This window comes from Agelaius tricolor, unplaced genomic scaffold (assembly GCF_023055355.1).
Source record: "Agelaius tricolor isolate 1412-34295 unplaced genomic scaffold, bAgeTri1.0.p SCAF_7, whole genome shotgun sequence".
NCBI lineage: Eukaryota > Metazoa > Chordata > Aves > Passeriformes > Icteridae > Agelaius > Agelaius tricolor.
In genome coordinates this window covers 33202690-33222747 of record NW_027269267.1, presented here as the reverse complement: position 1 = coordinate 33222747, position 20058 = coordinate 33202690, and the positions used below count along the sequence as shown (strand labels likewise).

The window sequence follows — 20058 nt, the reverse complement described above, 5'->3', positions numbered from 1 at the left end:
TCTCAGATGGAAAGGACAATGTGTTTGTGTGTGAGGCACCAGCCAGCAATTCAGGGAAGTTATCTGTAATGCCTGATTCTCTAGCATTCCCCTTGTGTTCTCCTTGCCAAATGCGACAGCTCCACAACTTCAAAAGGGCAATGTTATTTATCTGCATCAAAGGTAGGAGAGGTGCAAAGAGGGACCAGGGGAGGAAGCACAGATGAACTGACTTCTGTAGCATTTGAACAACACTCAGCACAGGTTCTGAAATAGCCAGATTGCTATCAAAGACAAAAAACAGCCTAGGACCAAGATGCTTGATAGAAACAGATGTAGTTGAGAACTATAAGATCTGTTTGATACATGAACAGCTGTGTAATTTCTCAAAAACAAAATGTTGTGGAGACACAAAAGGAATTATTTTGGTAACAATGACTTCCCAGAGCTGTAAGTTATGCCTGACCTCTACTGATTTTATGGCAACTGATATGGGGACTTGGAGTGATTGCTTTGCCCCACATAAGCATAATGTAATTCGCTCTGCCTTAAGTCAGTGATCTGAGGACACAGTGTACAAAATAAATCAAAAAATTTGTCTGAGACTGTCTTCCAGATGTTGATATAGGTGGGAAAGTGTGTTAAAGCATCTCTTCATCAGATATTAAAGATAGCTAAATCCAGCATGACAAACGAAGTAGAGAGAGATAAATGTCACTTTGGGATAAAAACAGACACATCTATCAAATATGATCTTTGTAAATACTATGGAAAATCAAAGTAATAGCTATAAAAAAGAACTAAACAGACCCTCTTTTTAATACCACAGGATAGTCTTTGTTTTTCTGCAACTGTTGCATTATTGTGTAGCTATGAAATACTCATAATTGTAATGATGAATACATATAGATGGCTCTTACTTCCCTCTAAACCAATCCAAAGGGATCACCTAGAAAGCATATCAATACATGTGCCATTAGCAAACAATAATTGCACTTATATAAGTGGTAGGAATGCTCCTCTAATCCCTGCAAATATCTAGGGAAAGCAAAATATATAAAATATATTATATATTATATTATGTGATTATTTTGAGTATTCCTCAGTCTCAGTTTGTCCTGAAGCGCATGCAAGGTACAGTAAATATAAAAGACAAATTCTCTCTGATTGCTGTCATACAAACTTGCTATGAACAAACTGAGCAGCAGTTGTGCTACCAGCCAATATGCTGTCGGGGTGCAAACTGAGAAAAAAGGGCATAACTCCAATAGGTGGAGAACTAAAAACAAAACAAAATAAAACAAAACAAAAAAAAACAAGAAACAAACCAACAAAAAAAAACCAAAAACCCAAACAAAAAACCACAGTTGATTTGAAACCTCATTATACAAGTTAAAGCAATATAGTAGCCCAAGATGGTAATATGCAGGTACCTACAGGCTCTTATTTAAATTTTATACTTATATGTAGTAGTGCTGACCATGAGACACTTTGACTATGTAAGATTTCTTTTGGAGATGTCTGCTGGTTTGTGGAAGATCATCTCTGGAGTTGCCCTATACACAGGCAAATCCCAGTGCATTATTCTCTGCATTAAGGAACAGAACTTTCAGGATCATATTTTGAAGAGAACAGGTGCACATTCTTCTCTTGCTGTGTCCTACTTTCTGTTTTAATATGCTGAGGTTTTGTTTGCTTCTCAGAGTGTGAGATTTTCAGCATGGACTGGATGACAAAAGAGGTGTGTTCCTCTGCCAAAGACCTGCTGAATACTTAAGGATTAGCCCTTCCATATCCTTACACAAACTCTGTAAAAACCAGCAAAATTTTAGGACCCCAAGCTACCACCAGATTTCCTTGTGAGAATTAGCATTTTTAAAATACTTGGAAATCAACTTCAGCCAAAAAAACTTAATCTACACTTCCCCAGATTTTTGTGCACACTTCCAGAATATAGTAACATATCTACTCTGCATCCAGAGAAGCTTATCCTCACTTGTGCAGAAAGAAGTACTTACTTCCAATATCTGGCCGCAGCTTTTTGTCATACTCTCTCAACAGCTTGTTTAGTATGAGAGTCACATCTGTATCTTGGGTTTTTGGAGCTAAAACCCAGTTTTGGTTAGTTGCTCCATCTTCATATTCATCGTCTTCGACCTTTCTAGAACTGCAAAACAAATGAAACAAACAGGTATTATTTTACATTACTAAAATAGGATGCAACAGGATGCAGCAGGATGCAACAGGTGCAAGAGGATTTTCCCATTAACAATTGTTGAGTATCTGTGGTTGGGTCATGACTGAGAATTGTTTAGAAATTGTCTTCTGGAAATGTCTTCAAAATTTATACTCTAGAAGATAATACAGCTATCAGAGTAGTATTTTATATCCTGTATTTTAATGAACCTATTCTGACTAGTTTACAATATACTTTTACAAAGAGCGAACATCTGCAGTATTACTTTATTAATACATCAAGACAACTGATTCATCTCTTGCACAAAGCCTAATAAGAGTATTAAAAATTCAGATCTGTTAATACTTCCTGATCATTTTATCCTATTAATAAATTATTATATTCTCAGTGCATGAATTTCAGAGTTTAATGTATTACAAGGCTTAGAATTAAGAGCTCATTCCTTGAATTTGAGATGGATTATCACAAGCACACAAACACATTGAATAAATTAATCTGAATTTCCCTGCAGCTTTAGTAACTTTTTTTAGAAACAGTACTACACCAAGAGTTGCAACTTTATTCATTTATAGGTGGATTATGTTTGTTTTAAGGCTATATTAATGCAAATGTGATGAAACTACAGTTTGGCCAGAAATCACAACAAGAGCTATTTTCACACAAGACTAATTTCATTTGTGCAGCTTTCTGGGCATGGACTTTAAAATGTTGATTTGAAGACGATATCTTCATCAGATGTATCTTTTGGTATCTTAGAAACCAAATCTGTTTGATGCCTCTCACTGGAGAAAATCTATGACAGACTAAGATGAAGTTATTAGAAGAAAAGATAACCTCAGTGGTGAAACCTATGTAAGGAATCATGTGTTATTTCAACCTGCAATTGCCCAGGGGATATGATATCATTTTGGGACTTTTTTACATAAATGTCAATAATTATGTGAGGTGCAAAGCAGTGGAGAATGAGAGGAACAAGCCTTGTTTGTTCATGGGATGTGCTACACACATCTGTGCAACTTTCTTTCTCTCCTTCTCCTTTTCTCCATAATGACACCAGTGTATTTTAAAATACCTCAGATGTCCAGAAGACTTGATAAATACTCTATGTGAACATAAAAAAACCTGATACAAATATAAAAATTTAATCACAGAGCATCATCGACCCTCACATTGCTCGAAGACCACAATTTGAGAACATAATGAAACTTTAAACTGAAACTGCTTTACAGCCAATATGCCCCTAAAGATTAACCACGAATCACTTAACATGACCTCACAATTTGCAATTGCTGTAGGCACAATTTCTATAGAAAAATAATTTTTAAACCTAGACCCTGGGGATTTTCTGAAGTGAGCTCATATAACTAAGCTGTAAAAGCAGAGAAAACTTAGGGCAAAATTTTGAATAGACAACCACTAATTTTCTGTTATTGGGCTGTATTTTTTAAAAACTTGAGTTTTTTTTTTTTTCTTTTTCTAATTCACCCAATGAACATTGAAAAAATCAAGAGGATTTTGGGAGAATTTTTTTTTCCATCAGATTCATGATAAGCCCTGTGTCTTAATACTCCTCAATGGTTACAGAACCATTCTCAAAGGAGGTATCATCTCCAAACATACATGGTTGATATTTCCGAGCTGAAGCTCTGCAGTGGTGCTGAATTGCTGATAGCAAAGAAGGACAATTCATATGTCTTCTGCTGCTGCAGCCACCACAACTTTACCACAGGCATTCAGACTGCACCTGGAAATGAGAACTGAGTTCAAGCAGTATCATGATTCCTATTTCAGGGAGATGCTGCTTTAAAACAAGTCACTAACAAGAGTCTAACAAAGCACTGTCAGACCTTTTAGATCCCCTCACTCTAGCAGCTTCTTTCCTAGAAAGTACCTCCAAACCATTTAAATCCTTACCTATCTTCTAGATTAAGATTGGTGGTGGAAGAGGTTTCACAGTGGATCAGACTAATACACTAGACACGTATTTTTCAAGCTTTTTTGCTTTCTCCCTTAAGAAGTTATTATTTCCCTTCCATTGCTTGTCTCCACATAGTTAAGGCAATAGTGCTCCTTCAAGGCACTTGAGGCTGCATTTTTCTTTTGTAACCCTACAGGTGACTGGCAATTCCTCTCATATTCCTGTGATCCAGAGAAATAACTACAGGGTGATGACAAGCCAGCCTCAAACTAGGAAGGAAAAAAGGCTACATGCCTTTCCCCACTCTTCATCGTTTTGATTCTGTAAGGAGACAGAGAAAAGACTGTGCATAAACTGCAGGGGAGGAAGTCTAGAAAACTCTCAGAGGTTGTCAGGAAAGGGTTTCTTTCCTGCAATAGGTGTGTCCCACACCTGCTCTGGAGGCTGGCAAGAAGCATCCTCTAGTTCCTGTGGGGATTTAGGAGATAGACGCCACTCAGGTGTGGGGCAGGCTGCCAAGGAGGACAGGGGAAGGCCTTTGAGCATGCCTGTAGCCTGGTTTGTGCTGGTTCCTTCAGGGGGAGCGGAGCTGACCCCTCTGCCTGAGTTATTCTGTGAGGGTGTACAACAGCCCCGGACAACCAAAAAGACCGAAATCCAAAAGGTCGGGGCTGACGCTGCCGGCTGTGCCCCTCTGGCCTCTAAGAGTGGATACCGGACCCCCTTCCCGGCCCTGAGGCGGGGACCAGGGGATCACGCACCCCGCGGCTCATCCCTCACGCCGACCCTGCCCGCGGATCCCCCGGGGGTGGCGTGGAGGGAAGCTGGGGCCGCGAGGGGAGCCCGGGCAGCTCCAGCCGCTGTCCCACCGGGTGCCGGCAGCCGCCCGAGGGGGAAACTTTCTGCCGGGCCGGCTCAGGACAGGGCCACCGCGGGCGACCTCCGGCTTCACGCGGGGCCGGGAAGGGACGGCGGCGGTGCCACCGCCCCGGGCGCACCCGGTGCCGGGCGGGTCCCAGGATGGGAGCCGGGCAAGCGGCGTTTGGGAACAGAGCCCCGGCACGGCGCGGAAGAAGGTGGGGAGAGCCCACTGTTCTTCCTGGGTGCCGAATATTGTGCAAACTCCGGCAACTGGGACTTCAGCCCTCCAGCCCCGGAGCAGAGAGGAGAGGGGCTGGAGGGGAGGCGAGGGGAGCGCAGACTTACCAAGCGTGGAACACTGAGAGGAGGAAGAAAACCGGCAGGAGCTTAGCGGACATGGTCCGGACAGCGCTGGCCAGGTGAGAGGTGCGGCAGGATGAAGGAAACGTTGCAGAACGTTCACATGGAAGGGAGAATGAGGCAGTGAGGTAAAGGTCTGAGCCTCTCCTCCTCTGTATTCTCAGCTTAATACCCTGAAGAAAACACTCTCTTCCACAACGCTCCGAGAAGGGAGGGGGGAGGCGAGAGGGAAAAGAAAAAAAAAAAAAGCTGAAGAAGAAGTGGAACGAGGGGGAAATCCCCAGCGGAGAGGCCAGGTATAAATCAGGCTCCGCGGGCTGACAGGTGTTCAGCGGGCGCGGAGCTGCGGCGCGTCCCCTCAGCCGGCAGCCAGCAGCCGGGAGCAGCGGCGCGGCCTCTCCCGCTGCCCGGGCTGGCGCTGGCCGTGCCCCCCGGGCGGTGCACAGCGCCGAGCAGCCCGGGCCCCGCCGGGCCGCGGGAGCCGCGGGGCGGGCCGGGCCGGGCCGGGCCGGGCCGGGACGGGGGCGGGCCGGGGCGGGGGGAAGGGGCGCACCTTGCCCCCCCCCGAGCGCCTGCCCGCAGCCAGCCCCGCAGCGCGGCACCGGAGCGCTGCCGGGGACCGCCCCGCATCGGAGAGCACCTCGTCCCCGCTCCCTGCCCAACAGGTTCCCGCCTCGCCGGCAAGTGGAGGAGCCGGGAAGTGAACCCTGCCCCCGCCCCAGCGGGCGCACACACACGCACACAAGAGAGGGGGAGCAGCAAACCCGGCAGCCGCAGTCACTCGGCAGCCGGGAATTCTCCCCGACATCACCAGCCCGATGCCCCGGACAGGGTAGCCGGTGGAAGGATCCCCGTGATGTTTTGCGGGATCCCCTCACGCCCAAACCCCACAATTACTTGCCGAAAGCCCCCCCACCGCCCGGGGCTAGAGGTGCTCTCGTCACAAGGAGGGAGAGGGGTCGGGTGCTGGTCTCGGGGTGATCGGTGCGAGGGCATCCCGATGTACACACAGGCGCAGATCCGTGTAATCGGTGCGGCTGCTTGCACGGACAGATAGACAAACCCAAGGCAGTGTGTTTCGGTGTGCCTGTGTATCTAGGTGGATGCATGCAGAAGTTTGCATGCACTGTACGAATGCATGGGTACACATGTATATGCAGAAGGTATGCCAGAAAAATGTATACACAGAGAAAAGAAAAGGTCTACACGATTCTGTAAACCAGGTTACATGGACTTATGTGTACATTGTGAACTTCGCAGTAAATTAGGTTTTTCTGCTGTGAGAGCTCGTAAATGAGACAACAGTCAAGTGTATTCAGGGCAAAAATAGTTAGGGTTTGGACAACTTTTGTCTTTCTACTCCACTAGGAACAGCACAGTGATTTTTAGCGACTTCAATTCTCTTCATGGAGAGAGAAGCTTTGCACCAGGCATCAGGGTAATTGGAATATTCCCCTTTGTTTTCAGAATGGGGAGTCACAAAATTTCACTTACGTAATGCTAATTTGAAAACAAAAAATTGCCAGAGGTACAGCGAGTCACTGCTTTCCTGTGATCAGAAATCTCGGGAGTGTAAAATCTCTGTTTCCTTCTCCCTTAGACATAACTTCCATGTCCTGGGGGAGTCGTTTTTAATTGTTTAATTAAAAACAAAATCTCCTGGAAGATGCAATCTTGCTTTTAGAATAACTCCTACATGAAGCCTAGAAGAGCTGGCTATAGGGAGTTCTGTTCCCGAAGTTAATTTTTGAAGGAACGACACAGCTTAAGGAAAACCTGTCGTGAGTCAGGCAATTAACTCTCAGTAATTCACTTTAGGGCTTTTCTTTCAACCTTTCAAGTTTTGTTGAGGTTTTTTTTTTTTTATTTCCAACCTAAACGCCTCTTTACTAGATTATACAGCAGTTCTTTCGTGTTTACTTTGTCTAATTGGAGTTACCGTGAATTGCTAATAATCATTTGTTACAAAGCTTGTGCTCTTTTCGGTCACCAGCAGAGAAATGCGGGTGGAAGCCAGGCCGCCTGCTGCCCCGAGAAAATGAGGGAGGGAACGGACGGCGAATGCTCGGGGGTTTCCTGGATTTTTCCAGGAACAGCTATGCTGACGGTCAGGCAGCACACCGATCCTCTGCTGTGAAGTTTGCGGGAGCAGCGGCGCTGCGGGGCGGGCGGGAGGCGGGACGGGGCGAACCGGGGAGCCGCCGCCTCCCAGCGACCCGAGAAGGTCCCGCGGCACGGGCTTTGCCACCGGCGGCACTGGGTTTGGCACCGCCGCACGGGCTTTGCCACCGGCGGCACGGGCTTTGGCACCGCCGCACGGGCTTTGGCACCGCCGCACGGGCTTTGCCACCGGCGGCACTGGGTTTGGCACCGGCGGCACGGGGTTTGGCACCGCCGCACGGCGCCGGTCCGCAGGCACCTGAAGGTTTCCTGAAAGCTGCTGCTTATGCGAACATCATTTAGGGTTCCCAGGTCTCGGTGCTCACGTCTCGGCTGGCAGCGCCCGCGCGTTTGGAAAGCAAGGACAGGAAGCGCCCCACATGCAAGGAGGGTTTTCCCCTGCGCTGGCCGTATAGAAAAATGTGTGTATTCACACGCACACTCAATTTGAATAAATAAAAGCTTAGCCCGGCCTCGGTAACCGTGCCGGGGAGCCCAGCAGCGCGAACAGCTGGGGCTGCAGCATGGGAGAAGGCTGCGGCGGCCGGGCCGGGGGAGTCGCTTCGCCGCCAGCGGGAGGGGGCGGCTGGGGCCGCCGTGCCCCGGCCACGTCCCGGGTGGGCGGCACGAGTGAGCCGGATAGCAGGTGGCAGAGAGACCCGGGGGAGAAACACGCCAGCGGCGATTTACGATGAGAAATGACGAGGGTAGGTCCAGCCCCGCATCCCCGCTCTCGGCGGCCCTGCTCCGCGGGAACCCCGGGCGGGATGAGAGGGAGCCGGGGTGGCTTCCCCGCCGCGGCGGCTCCGTCGGGCGCCGCTCCGCCTCTTCCTCGCCCGGCAGCCCCATCCCGCCCTCGGCGCATCCCGGCGCGGTTGCGGGATCCTCTGGCGGCGGCGGCGGGAAGCGCGAGAGATCGGACCGGTCCCCGCTCCGCGCTGCCTCCAGCCGGCGGCAGAGAGCTCGGCAAGCCCTGCGCCGCGACAGGAACTTCATGTGACCATCGAGTCACTCAGACCTCGAGAAAGACCCTCACAGTGTCCCCTCTTTCCTTGCATGAGAGTCTCATAAGTCCCCAAGGCTCGATCGGAGCAATGTGGTTCATTGATTATTGACTCCTTCTCCTCAGGCTGTAAGAAAAAAGGTGATGTTTAAGGGTTTCTTTCTGTTCTCCTCAGTGTGTTAATGCCAAAGGGATACTTTAGCACCACTCTTCATTACACCTCATGCCTCATTCATTTCTGCTCCCTCTCTTAATTCTCACATCTTTTTATTTTATTTTTAAGCACACTCTTTGCTGAGCCTTTCAAGTTGTATATTCAGGTAAGGGTCGTGATTATCCAGCACAGGCTTTAACAAAAGAACTTTTTATCACGCCATGTAATGATAGTAAAATGTTTAGGTTCTCAGTACTATTCTCCAGCATAACAAAATGCATCCACATTCTAACCTACCTTTCATTGCACTTTCACAGAAGGTGAGTATCTTTTCAGCCTGAGGGATACCTGTGTGGTATGACCTGTGCAGTGGGGAAGAATGAGTTTCTGAAAGTAGCTGTGCAGGGAGCTAGCTAGCATAAATAAGGGAGGAAATGCCAAAGAAGGGAATGGGACTCATGGATCAAATTCCTCACTTCCTAGAACTGAGGGCCCCGTCTCAAGCACTGATTAGTTTGGGCACCTGAATTTTCTGAGATTCAGCGTTGAAGGAGAGCCCTACTGGTGATTTTCCTGGCACCCCAGTGCTACCTATATACCATGAGAAGCACAGAAGGGAACTGGGGCTGCTCTGAGACAAAGAAGGAAGGACCTGAAATCCATATCCTACAGCTCCTGGAGTCCTCCAGCTGAATGCTTATTAGAGATTTCTAAGAGGCTTGAGCCACGTTATTCTGACTGAAGGTCTCTGTTGCTCCTGCTGGAGTCTTTAGGTAGGAAGTTGAATCTCAGAAGTCTCAACAATTTCTGTGTTCTCTCAGTTCTTCAGCACAGGGCTCTCTGCTCTCTGGCTCATGGGCAGGATAGGGAGAATCCTTCCTGATACTGCCATGCTGCAGCTTTTCAGCAGCTTTGTGTAGACTTCTGGCAGAAGCATGGGCATCCAGGGCAGGCAGGGCTGCTCCTCTGGGGCTATCTTTGAGCAGTTGTCCTGAGAACATCAAAAACTCCAGCCCACAGTCAATGAAGAACTGAGCCCAGATCCACTGAGGCCAAAACTGCCTTGGGTAGCTGGCTCCAACATTTATTATCATGTATGTGTTAAGTTATAGTGGGTGGTTGCCCTCTGTGTAGTAATTTTCCTACCTACAAATCCAGCCTATCATTGTTGGTCCAGTCTATTAGAATCTATCAGGGCTTCTCAAAAACTCTCCAAATTCATCTAACTGAAATTAGTTGGTCTCTTCAATCAATATTCTTACCTTTTACTTTGCTTTTAGCCAGGGACTAATTTAAGCAGCAACTTTTAAGACATTATGACTGTGAGAAGTGATAATTGCTTTTGAGGATGGCACTGAAAAGGAAATAATGCATTACAGAATGGGACACTTAGACTTTAGTCTAAATTAGGGGCAATTCTTGGAAGATCCTTCAGAAGTCCTTCAGGCTTCATAAAATCTAACTTCCAATCTTTCTATCTTCTCAAAATTGAACAAATGTCTATAACAACATAGTGGAAAACAGAAAATTGATAAAGTAAGGATGTCATCTGAGAGTCACTATGCAATGACCATACTTAAGTGTTTGTAGTGACATAAAAACATATAAAAGGTTAGAAAGGATTCAAGTAATTTTATAATTTCAGTGTCAATTCCAATCTGAGAAGCAAGGGTATTAGGGGAAATACATCCTTATTACAAAGAACTGTTTCTCCACAAATTTTCTCCAGATTTAAAAAATCTGCAAGTGATACATTCATCTTCTCTGCATAAAATGAAGAGCAAAACAGTTTAATTCATTTTTCTTCAAAGTTTAACTTAGATGTTAAGCAAGAATTTTTGAAAGATGAGATTATTTCATAATATCATTACTTCCTCAGTTTTGTTATAAATGTGTTCAGTTATTCCACAGAGGGCACATTCCATTTAGAAAAAAGCAGAACACAACTCAAGATAACAGAAGAGGGTTCAGCTTTAGAAAATACATTGTTGCTTAAATTCATCCTTGAAGTAAGCTGGCACAGCTCAAATATCAGAAATTAAAAATCTCTTCCATTGTGTTTGATTTGTTCTTTCATTCTTACCGGGTGCGAGGAAGGAAATTTGGCAGCAGCCTGCACACACTTCCCCTACAGTGCTGAATTGTTTAATTCACTTTTCAACTATTTTTTCATGAATGCATACATGCAAAAATCAATGAGAAGCAATTCCTATTTATTACTCCCTTTGGCCATGACTAAGCTGTGAAGTAGCTGTGTCCTGCAGGGTCCTGGTTCACCCATGCTGGGGACAGTGACACAGCTCACTCTGTTCCCAAAAGCCCAAGCTGCTTCCAGGGATACCAGGGGAAGTTGGTGCACATCCAGATACCACCCCAGCCTGGGGCAGAACAAAGCTAAGGTGTTTTGGTTGAGCCAGGACCTGGAAAAATGCTCCTGTCTCCCACAGTTCAGGTACCATCTCAGTGAGTAGTGATCTCCCACACAAACAGTTCCAGTGACTGTGGAGAGATCTGAATTGTGAGGTAGGACATAATGCAAGGCAATAGCATTTCAGTATTCCAGCCTGGAATGTATCGGCTTATTGAAGCATCTTCCAAACTATGGGACATCTAGTGTTCATGCACAAGGACATGCTGCAGGTACACCCATATTTGTTGATTACTTTCCATGTAAGTAAAATAGACCAGATTTAGAGATCTTTTCACTAAGTCCTGCAATGGACACCAAGAAATGATGCTGTAATACAGAGTCAGACTGGGTGTAAGCAGATAAAACCAAGTACAGAAACTCTCTGGGGAGACTTCAGAACTGGTCTGGAAAAGATGCTACACAAAGATGGCTCTGAGTTTCTCATTCTCAAAACTCAGTCATGTAATTCTTCGAGTTTTTCACCTGAAGAAATAGCCAAGGGACTTGTATAAAGTTTTGCCTTCCAATAAGCACAAAAGCCAAAGGGATCCCCCAAGGGGATGATGAACAAGGAGATGTGTAGCCGCTCAAAGACACAGAGGCAGGCTACATGAAAACAGAGATCTTGCCTCAGCTCAGGCTAGCACTGAATAGATGGGTGTGCTCCCTCCCTTGTTCCTGTTTATCAGCATCCAGTCACTTGCTCAGTTCCATGGCTTCTCTATTGCCCTCAAAAATGTATGGATTTTTCCTTCCACAGCATCAAAAAAAAAAAGCTTCAAAACCAATAGACACATGAGATTTTTTTTCTTGGCAATTTTTAGGAATGAAGGGGTTGAAGAAAGATACAAAAGAAGCCAACCAACTCCCCAGTCCTAGACCAGACCCTAACCTCAAAGTGAAGCATGAACTGTCCACTCTGTCCCCAAAAGATCATGGGATTGTTGCTCCATAGCAGGATAGCACCAAATTCTGCAACAACTCAATTCACTGTGTTCACCTAAGGCATGTCCCTTTCTGGGCAACAGGGAGGATATGTCATGTGTGCACACGAGATTGAGTGTGCGCATGTGTGCTTTCCAGTTAATTCTTCAGCTTCTCTGGTGTGCTCTTTGGTCTTTCTAAAAGGACAACCAGTATAAGAATGACATTTTGCAATCAAATGTTGAATGCATTTTTTATTTAAACATTAAGATTTAATTACAAAAGCCTCTGGAACAATTAAAGGATGCCAAGGAGGAAAGAGCTGAAAACTCAGACTGCATTTTCTCATTCATTGTGAAAGCAAAACACATTGTCAGCAGCAAGGCGTTTTATAGAAAAGTTTCAGATGGACAGTACAAAGACCTTTCTGTCAATATTGTCACTGAAACACCTTGCTGTCATGAAGCACATCTTTTTTTTCTGATCACACTTTCTAGTGTTGGCTGATTGATTTTTGCAGTGGGAAACAAGTAATAATTATTGCAGAAATACTGTAATTCTTTTCTGCTAATCTCTGCTAATATAACACAGTCTTCTTCTTGGAAAAGTGTCCAAACATAATTTACTTTACCCTGATAAAAATGTCTGCTGCTGTTGTTAGAAGTTTTATTTGCACAAATATTTTCCTAATCTATGTTAATTTCATGCAATATAATTCTTAATTTTTGGAATAAATACTGAGAATCATTAGAGAGAATTCTTTGGAATCCAAAATCCAACCAAACTTTGTATTTTCATTTAAGGGCAAGATTCCATCATCTTTATTTACATAAGTAGCATCCTGCTCCCTGTGTTATTTCACTGCAAACTAGAGTCTCAAGCAGTGAAAATCAGCATAGTCCCATTAGGATTTACTGCATTGTATTAAACTTCCAGTGAAAATTGGGCTGAGCAGTTTTGTCTATGGAGTAATGCACTACCTGTAACTAGTAAAGGTGCTCAAACATAGCCCTACACTTAATAATTTGGCACATTTACAACTGGCGTTACTCAGTAACTTATCAGATGACAATAGTGGAGCTCTTCTGTAAAATATAGGTTAAGCCCATATTCGTATGACTGTACATCTGAAGTATAAAAACCACGATATGTAGTACACTTGAACAGTTAAAAAATATAACTTATTTTATTTGTAAACTATCAATGCAAGATACTCAGCAGCAAAGAAGCCATGTTCAATGTCTTCTGATCTTTTATAAAGATCCATTGCTGTAAGTAATATAATCGTCTCCAAAACATCTGAGGTTACATGTAGAAACAATCAAGGCAATATTATTTGTACATATTATTAAACATGCAAAAAACTTCCTGAAGAATATTGCCCAAACGTAGAAAGTCATCTGGATCTCAAATTTTCCTTGGTAGCATCTGCTTTGTAAGTATGGCTCACATGTGGCTCCAGAGTACTTCAGTTTATTTTGGAGAATTGGCACCTTTAATAACAGGCTCCCTATTCAAATATGTGGCCCAGTAAACTAAGTTAAAAGTTCCAAACAGCACTGGAAAAATTATCCGGGACATTTTGTCAATCTTACTGATGCTGTTGTAAGTCTTTTTGCTTTCAGCAGGCTTTTCTTCTGGAGGCTTCACTGGAGCAGATGTAGTGTTTGAGATGACAGCTGGGGCTGAGTCCTTTGGCATGTTTGGTGCAGGAGTCATCTTCCCAGTGGTGTAGGTATTAGTTGGTTTATTTCCCAGCAAGTTGCGCTCCTTTTTCTGCAGCATAAAGAACAAAATGTTATTCCACAAGAACAGAAGGTGGAAACATGTTCTCAAGGGACTGACCCAAAAAGCTGAGCACCATAATCAAGCATGCCCATTAATGCCTGTTGGCTCTTCTGACTTTGACTACCAAACAGATTTTTTGCCTTCATTTTGTAGCCCTTACTCAAGTGTGACTTTCCCTGATGGGAGAAAGCTGAGACTTGCTGGTTGCACCCACATCCCACCTGGCATGTGCATTAGCAGCTTCTTTTGTCAGTGAGATGTAGTCTGGCATCTGCCCCATGGACAGCTGACAAGATGTGAACTTCATTTCCCCAGATGCTGAAAAGGGTGTGGCGAAGGGCTCATTGCCCCTGCCAGCTTAGCCTCTTTGTAGACTCTTTTGGGATGCCTGTGGGTATGAGCTCTCTAGGAGATGATTTACTAAGTTAGTCCTATCCCAAAAATTTCATTTCAGCATGAAACTCAAAAGTTTGTGTTTTTACATAATTAGTCTTTTGTTTCTTTTTTTACTGTGGTGGGACCCTGACTCATGGAGCTCAATGTGAGCATTGTTATTTATTGGGAGAGAATACAGGGACTGCTCTGCAGAGACATGTTTCATAGTTATATTATCAGAAGTCTGATCACTGAAATCCCATGTCCTGTGTACTCAATGCCCAATGTACTTCTGTTAGCAGTCCTCTTCATAGAGATGACAGAGACTGGTAGTCTATCTCTGTGAAGGGAAGGCGGGAAGGCACTGTATTTCCTTGCAAATTTTCCTCCACAGGAAGATAAAAGGTATGTCATGAGGTGATTAAATACCTTTTTCACAAAGAAGCTGGAAATTGACCATTCAGTATATTTAAACTATACTGAATATCTGCTTTTTATTTTAGGTATTTAAAAAATGTAACTTAAGCACCTTGATTTTTGCAGCTTCCTGGGCTTTTTTGCCATCCCATGCCCAACTCCTCTTGGTGAAATAGTTGACTGTTGCAAATTCAATCAATGCCGAAAATACGAAGGCATAGCAAACAGCTATAAACCAGTCCATTGCAGTAGCATAGGCCACTTTTGGCAAAGAGTTACGGGCACTGATACTTAAGGTGGTCATGGTGAGGACTGTTGTTACTCCTGCAAAGAAAAAAAGTAAGAGTCAGAGATCAGTTTGCTAACCCTTATGGGATCCCAAATGAGTTATGAGCAGGTCCCAGTTCAGCGGGATATCTAAGAAGGCCACATGAAGTCAATCAGTGTTTGCATATTATGGTTTGAAGGAATAAGAAAAAATGAAAGCCTTCACCCTCAGATATTTTATTCTATGGAGTTCTGGTTACTTCTAGCTGTAGTGTGTTTAAATAAGGATTTTTAGGGTAACACAAGCCCAGGGTTTATAACTGTCAGAATGAAGTGGGATTTCTTATTTTGTTTTCTTATACAGAGATTGCATATTTAAAATTGTTGACTGTTACTGGTTTCCTTGACTGTAGCTCCTCCTTTCCCATATGATAGTAAAAGACAAACAGCCAATGCTTTCATCTGTGGGAACATTTCCCCAGGATCAAAAAACTCAACTCTCAGTTACAGCTTTGTAAACCTAGAGTAAGTCAGCAAAATGATGCTACTACCTGTATTCTCTCCATACAACTTGCTGAGCTGATTTTTGAACAAAGCTGCCAACTGACTTCAGGAGGCTGGTACAGAAGAGTGACTCCTTTCAAATATCTGAACAAAGTTTTACTTAAAAAACTGCTCCTACTCCCCTTGTTTTTCTTCTAGTAAAAATCTTGTATTTCATCAACTTTCACTTTCTCAAGTGCTTATTTTCTGCAGCTTTCTAGGGATAAACCAAGTAATTTAATGACACCCCAAAGGTTTTTTCCATAACAATTTCTTCAGTAAATACACATTTTCTAAATGCAAAGTCATATTAATTTGTTTGATGGTTATAGAGATAATTATCACTAATTAACCTCTACATGGTTTTCCTAGATAAAGATCCTACAGTAAAGATGAGCAAAATGTCTTGAAGTGATATCTGCTTCAACTGCTTAGCTAGGGTATACATTAAGTATGATAATCCATATGTATTTTTTTCTAAACCATCCAGCATCCACTGAAATGAAAAAAAAAAAAAACCCAAACCAAATCACACTAATCTTATTCTTCTATCTTCTGTCCTTAATTTTCACATAATCGATTGACCAATTTCTGTCACAACTTTACAAAAACAGCCCAGACAAGGCTTTTAAATTGATTTTGAGTTTAAACTGGAAGAGAAGGAGAAAACATTTACAACATCTCAAGCAGAAATAAACAGTAGTGAACTGTGGTTTTATTACAGCGAGTCACTTTCACAAGCCACAAAGATCCTATCTGTGTCCTACGAACAAGTGGGATACTCACCAAACACAGTTCTAGCAGGGACAGATTCTCTGTTTAGCCAAAACGACACTTGCGATAAGATCACAGTCATTATGCAAGGAAGGTACGTCTGGATGACAAAATAACCAATTTTTCTTTTCAGATGAAAATGGGCTGTCATAATGGTATATTCACCTAGAAGAAGAAAAATGTGGATTTGAGTAAAATAAGGAAGGCTTACTGACTTAGGTACTGAATAAGGCCAGTTCCAACCTTCCATTAGAAGATATCACTAAGCCATTCTTAATTTTATGAAAAATGTCTGGATTTCTGTGCTGTGGAAAACCAAGACTTGAGACAGAGGTGCTGCTAGATCCTCACAGTCTTCACATTCAGTCTCCAAAGCAGAAGGCAATGACTGCTGTTCCTACTACACTGAAAAGCTGCAGTCCTCCCATGCACCTGGAATGTTGTGATGTTCACAGGCTTAAAAATCTAGTTTGCTGGCACTGCCTCAACACTCTCTGGTTTTGGCTCAGTCCTACAAACTCTTGCAGCATAGTAATAATTAAGACCCTCAACTCTCTGAAACCCGATTTAGCAGCAGGTTTAGCAACTTCATTAGTGAAAGTGTTATGGCCAAGCCAGCAATTTTCAAATGTGAAAATGGGTCCAGACACTCCTTCTGCACCACATTTTAGGGACTGCCAGTCCCAGCATCTTCTGTGAGAACTGCCACGTTGCATATGGATCCTGGGATGTCTTATTAATCTGAGTACTCAAACCCTTCAGATTGCTGGTCCAGAAATAAAAAGTCCCTCTAATGCATGCCATGTTCCTAGAATTTGGTACACTTTAGCCCTACAAAAGATTGTCTGTTTCTGGATAGATATTGTGTTCTGTCTTGCTCACCTGTGCACTGAATAGTGTACTGCCTGCATGGAGAGTTCCCTAAAAGCTGCCACAGCAGTGCTAAATTCCATTTCTTTTTCATATGCCAAATTCACAGCATTGCCTTAATATGCCTTTTATCAGCTACTCTGAATTTCAATAAAAGCCTAAATAAATGCACTCAAAAATCAACAGACCAGCTGTCACCTTCCCTAATGTTTCAGAAAAATTCAAACCTTAACCAGTTCTTTCAGATTGTTCCTGGAAAACCATATAGTTGTTACTGAGGGCTATTCCTGGTAGTAACTGCTCCCTGGTTCTTTCACAGTATTTCTGGAAAACCATGTAGTTGTTACTGAAGGTTATTCTTGATGGTAACTGCTCCCCAAATCCAAAATCTTGCTAGCTAAAAGCATGCTACTATTTACCTAGGAATAATAACAGTAAAAACAAAATGTAAGAATAAAAAACAATTCATCCCTTCAAGCCCTAACATTTCTTCACTGATATCAAAGTAATTTAAAAGCATGCATCATTCAGTTGGGTACTGATGAATCAGAGAAATGCCTGTTTTGAAATATATATTGTCCTTCAAGAACAACTATAGCTATAATCTCTGCTACAAGATTTGACTGTAAGTCTCTACAGAACATCCACAAAAGGAAAATATCCAACAGACTGATTCTGCCTTGAGTGAATAATATGGGTTGAGCTGCTGCCAGCATTACTAAGCTATTAGATTTGGCAGATTACTTCTAACTGACAATATGGCTAATTAGCAGAGAACAGGTTTACAGTGAAAGGGTTTTTGCAGGTATAGCTGCACTCATACACTATGCTACAGGAGCTCTGCTATTCTGCATCAAGTTTACAGACCTTGTTCATGCTGAGGATTTTAGACAGAAAGTGAAATAACACAGAATACCTATCTGACATCCTGCCTCAATCTTTATGTCTTTCTCTGGAGTCTGATTTTCTGGTGAAATGATTCCCTGAAGAATGATGGGGAAATGGACATGGAATGCTGTGAAACTGGGGAGGAAACCCCTGCAAAGAAAAGCCTAATTCCCTTCTATTTAGTGTAATTTTGAACCAGGGAGGCTGAACATGCAATGGTCTCAGGAGGAAGCCCACTTGCTCTTTATTAAGGAGTATTTGCAGCAGTACTGCCTCAGTACTCTCAGGCAGAGGGGCTGTTTCTCAGTTGCTACTGCACTGGGATGTGTTTGAGTCAGTTTCCCTGCTCGCCTGCTACAGAGTGACAATGTGCATTATCTATTTTGACAGTATGCTCTCAGAGCTGGAATAAAAAAAGAATCTACACAGCTTCAGAAGAGCAACAGGACCCTCCTTTTTTCATTTTTAAAACACAGGAAATGAGTGCCTACGTTCTGATGGCCCTCCACAGCTGATTTTTACCTTACCATTTTCTTCAACCTATCAAAACTCTTGTCTCCACTGAAATAATCACAGCACCTTGATTTTGTACTTGCTTTTCTCCCAGCTGATATATTCTTTGATTTCCCATGCTGTCCCTTTCAGAGATGTCTATACCAGGAATGCTTCCTCCATTAGACTTATGGCTTAAGAAAACCCCAGAGCTTGGTTTTTAATGCCCTGGGACCACTGCTTAAAGTAAAGCTAAAAGCTGCCTGAGTTGGCGTTTTGTTTATAGAACAAGATACTGGCTCTGTTGGAGCAGCAAAGCTCCCTTTTACTTCTGCAAGGCCACTGTTTATCCTTAGACCATAAGCTTTCTTGAGCAAGAGCTAATTTTTGTTATAGGTTTATGTAGCACTTAAAAGAGAATCCTGTTCCTGATGGGGTCCACTCATCACTGCAGAAAACAAATTATTGTTAGTAAACAAAAACAAATCTAGTACTAATGAAAAGCCCTAGAGCAGAAATGGCTGCACTTCATGGAGCTGTGCAACTGTGCTGCTGCTCTTAAGGGGATTTTTATGCTTTAAAAGCTGCTACAGTATTTTTTTTTTTTTTTGGTATATAGTTGATGGAGTTCTGGAGATCCCGCTTACAGATTTTCCAGGATCTTACACACATTATTCCATTGCCATCATGCTGAGATTCAACTGAGTACTTTAAGGAGGCTAGACCAGCCCCCAGGCTTGTTTGTTTACTAGATATACCTGGACTCAGTTCTATCAATGGCTGTTCTGGCAAGATCCTGACAGTCGGTACATTAGACACCTCCCTGACTATGCTGACATCCAGAATATTTCGGCCCATGGAAAAATGCATGTTCCCTTTTATAGTGATACTAGAGAAATACTCATCTCAAGAAAAAAATCAGAATTATTTGGTTCAAAATGAAGAGCTGAGTGATTCCTTTATTGTTTCGGCTTTGGGTATTACAGAGCTCAGGCTCCAGCTGGCAGTATACAAAAGAGTGGGTTTATGTTTTGTTTTTTGCCACTGCAGATCCTAAGTTAGCTATGAGAGATTCTGGGTATGGGGAACATAACTGGGCAACCATTTGTGGAAAGCAGCAAGATCCACTTGGACTCAAATCTCGTATCTGATTGTTTTCAGCACTTTTACCACCAGAACATAACAGGTGCTGGTTCTGTTAGAAGCAGAGTGAGTAGGAAAATGTCTTCCTTTCAGGTGGAAGACATTTGGGGATGTTAGCACAAAAAACCCTCAAAAACCAAAAAACCAAACAGCCAGAAAAAACCCCAAAACAAACAGGTGGCACATGACAGAACTGTTTTCTGTGCCATGGCTAAAATGTTCCAAGTTTCAAGATTGGTTGGAGAATTAGGAATGCCAGGGTATTTTTTCTGAGAAGCCAGCCAAACAGCAGCTTGCCTACAAATCAGCAGAATCCCAAGGAACCAGTACAGGTCTGGAAATTCCATTAAAAAAAAAAAAAAAAGTCTGCTGGAAAGAAGGGCATAAATGACCTATGACATACACAAACATTTTGTCTGTACAACTGCAAGGGCTGTGTAGTTTGACTTGTGTGTCATAAAAGCCACAAAAATCCAAGCACTTGGATTATGCAATAGCTATTTGGTTTTTCTTTTTCACGTTCAACAATTCAATA

At 43.3% G+C, this 20058-nt stretch overlaps 2 protein-coding genes across 2 annotated transcripts in view; both read right to left on the bottom strand.

Annotated features, from left to right (window-relative positions):
- The window catches only part of GABRG3 (gamma-aminobutyric acid type A receptor subunit gamma3), a 155986-nt gene extending 149788 nt beyond the window's left edge, over positions 1–6198 (bottom strand). The window contains exons 1-2 of the mRNA XM_071429970.1: positions 5301–6198; positions 1998–2146 (exon numbers count right to left, since the gene is read on the bottom strand). Of these exons, the coding sequence (XP_071286071.1) occupies positions 1998–2146; positions 5301–5353 (202 nt within the window). The 5' untranslated portion in view covers positions 5354–6198. The remainder of the gene's footprint in view (positions 1–1997; positions 2147–5300) is intronic.
- A 6007-nt stretch (positions 6199–12205) lies between these two features.
- The window catches only part of GABRA5 (gamma-aminobutyric acid type A receptor subunit alpha5), a 56472-nt gene continuing 48619 nt past the window's right edge, over positions 12206–20058 (bottom strand). The window contains exons 9-11 of the mRNA XM_071430886.1: positions 16143–16295; positions 14659–14870; positions 12206–13742 (exon numbers count right to left, since the gene is read on the bottom strand). Of these exons, the coding sequence (XP_071286987.1) occupies positions 13440–13742; positions 14659–14870; positions 16143–16295 (668 nt within the window). The 3' untranslated portion in view covers positions 12206–13439. The remainder of the gene's footprint in view (positions 13743–14658; positions 14871–16142; positions 16296–20058) is intronic.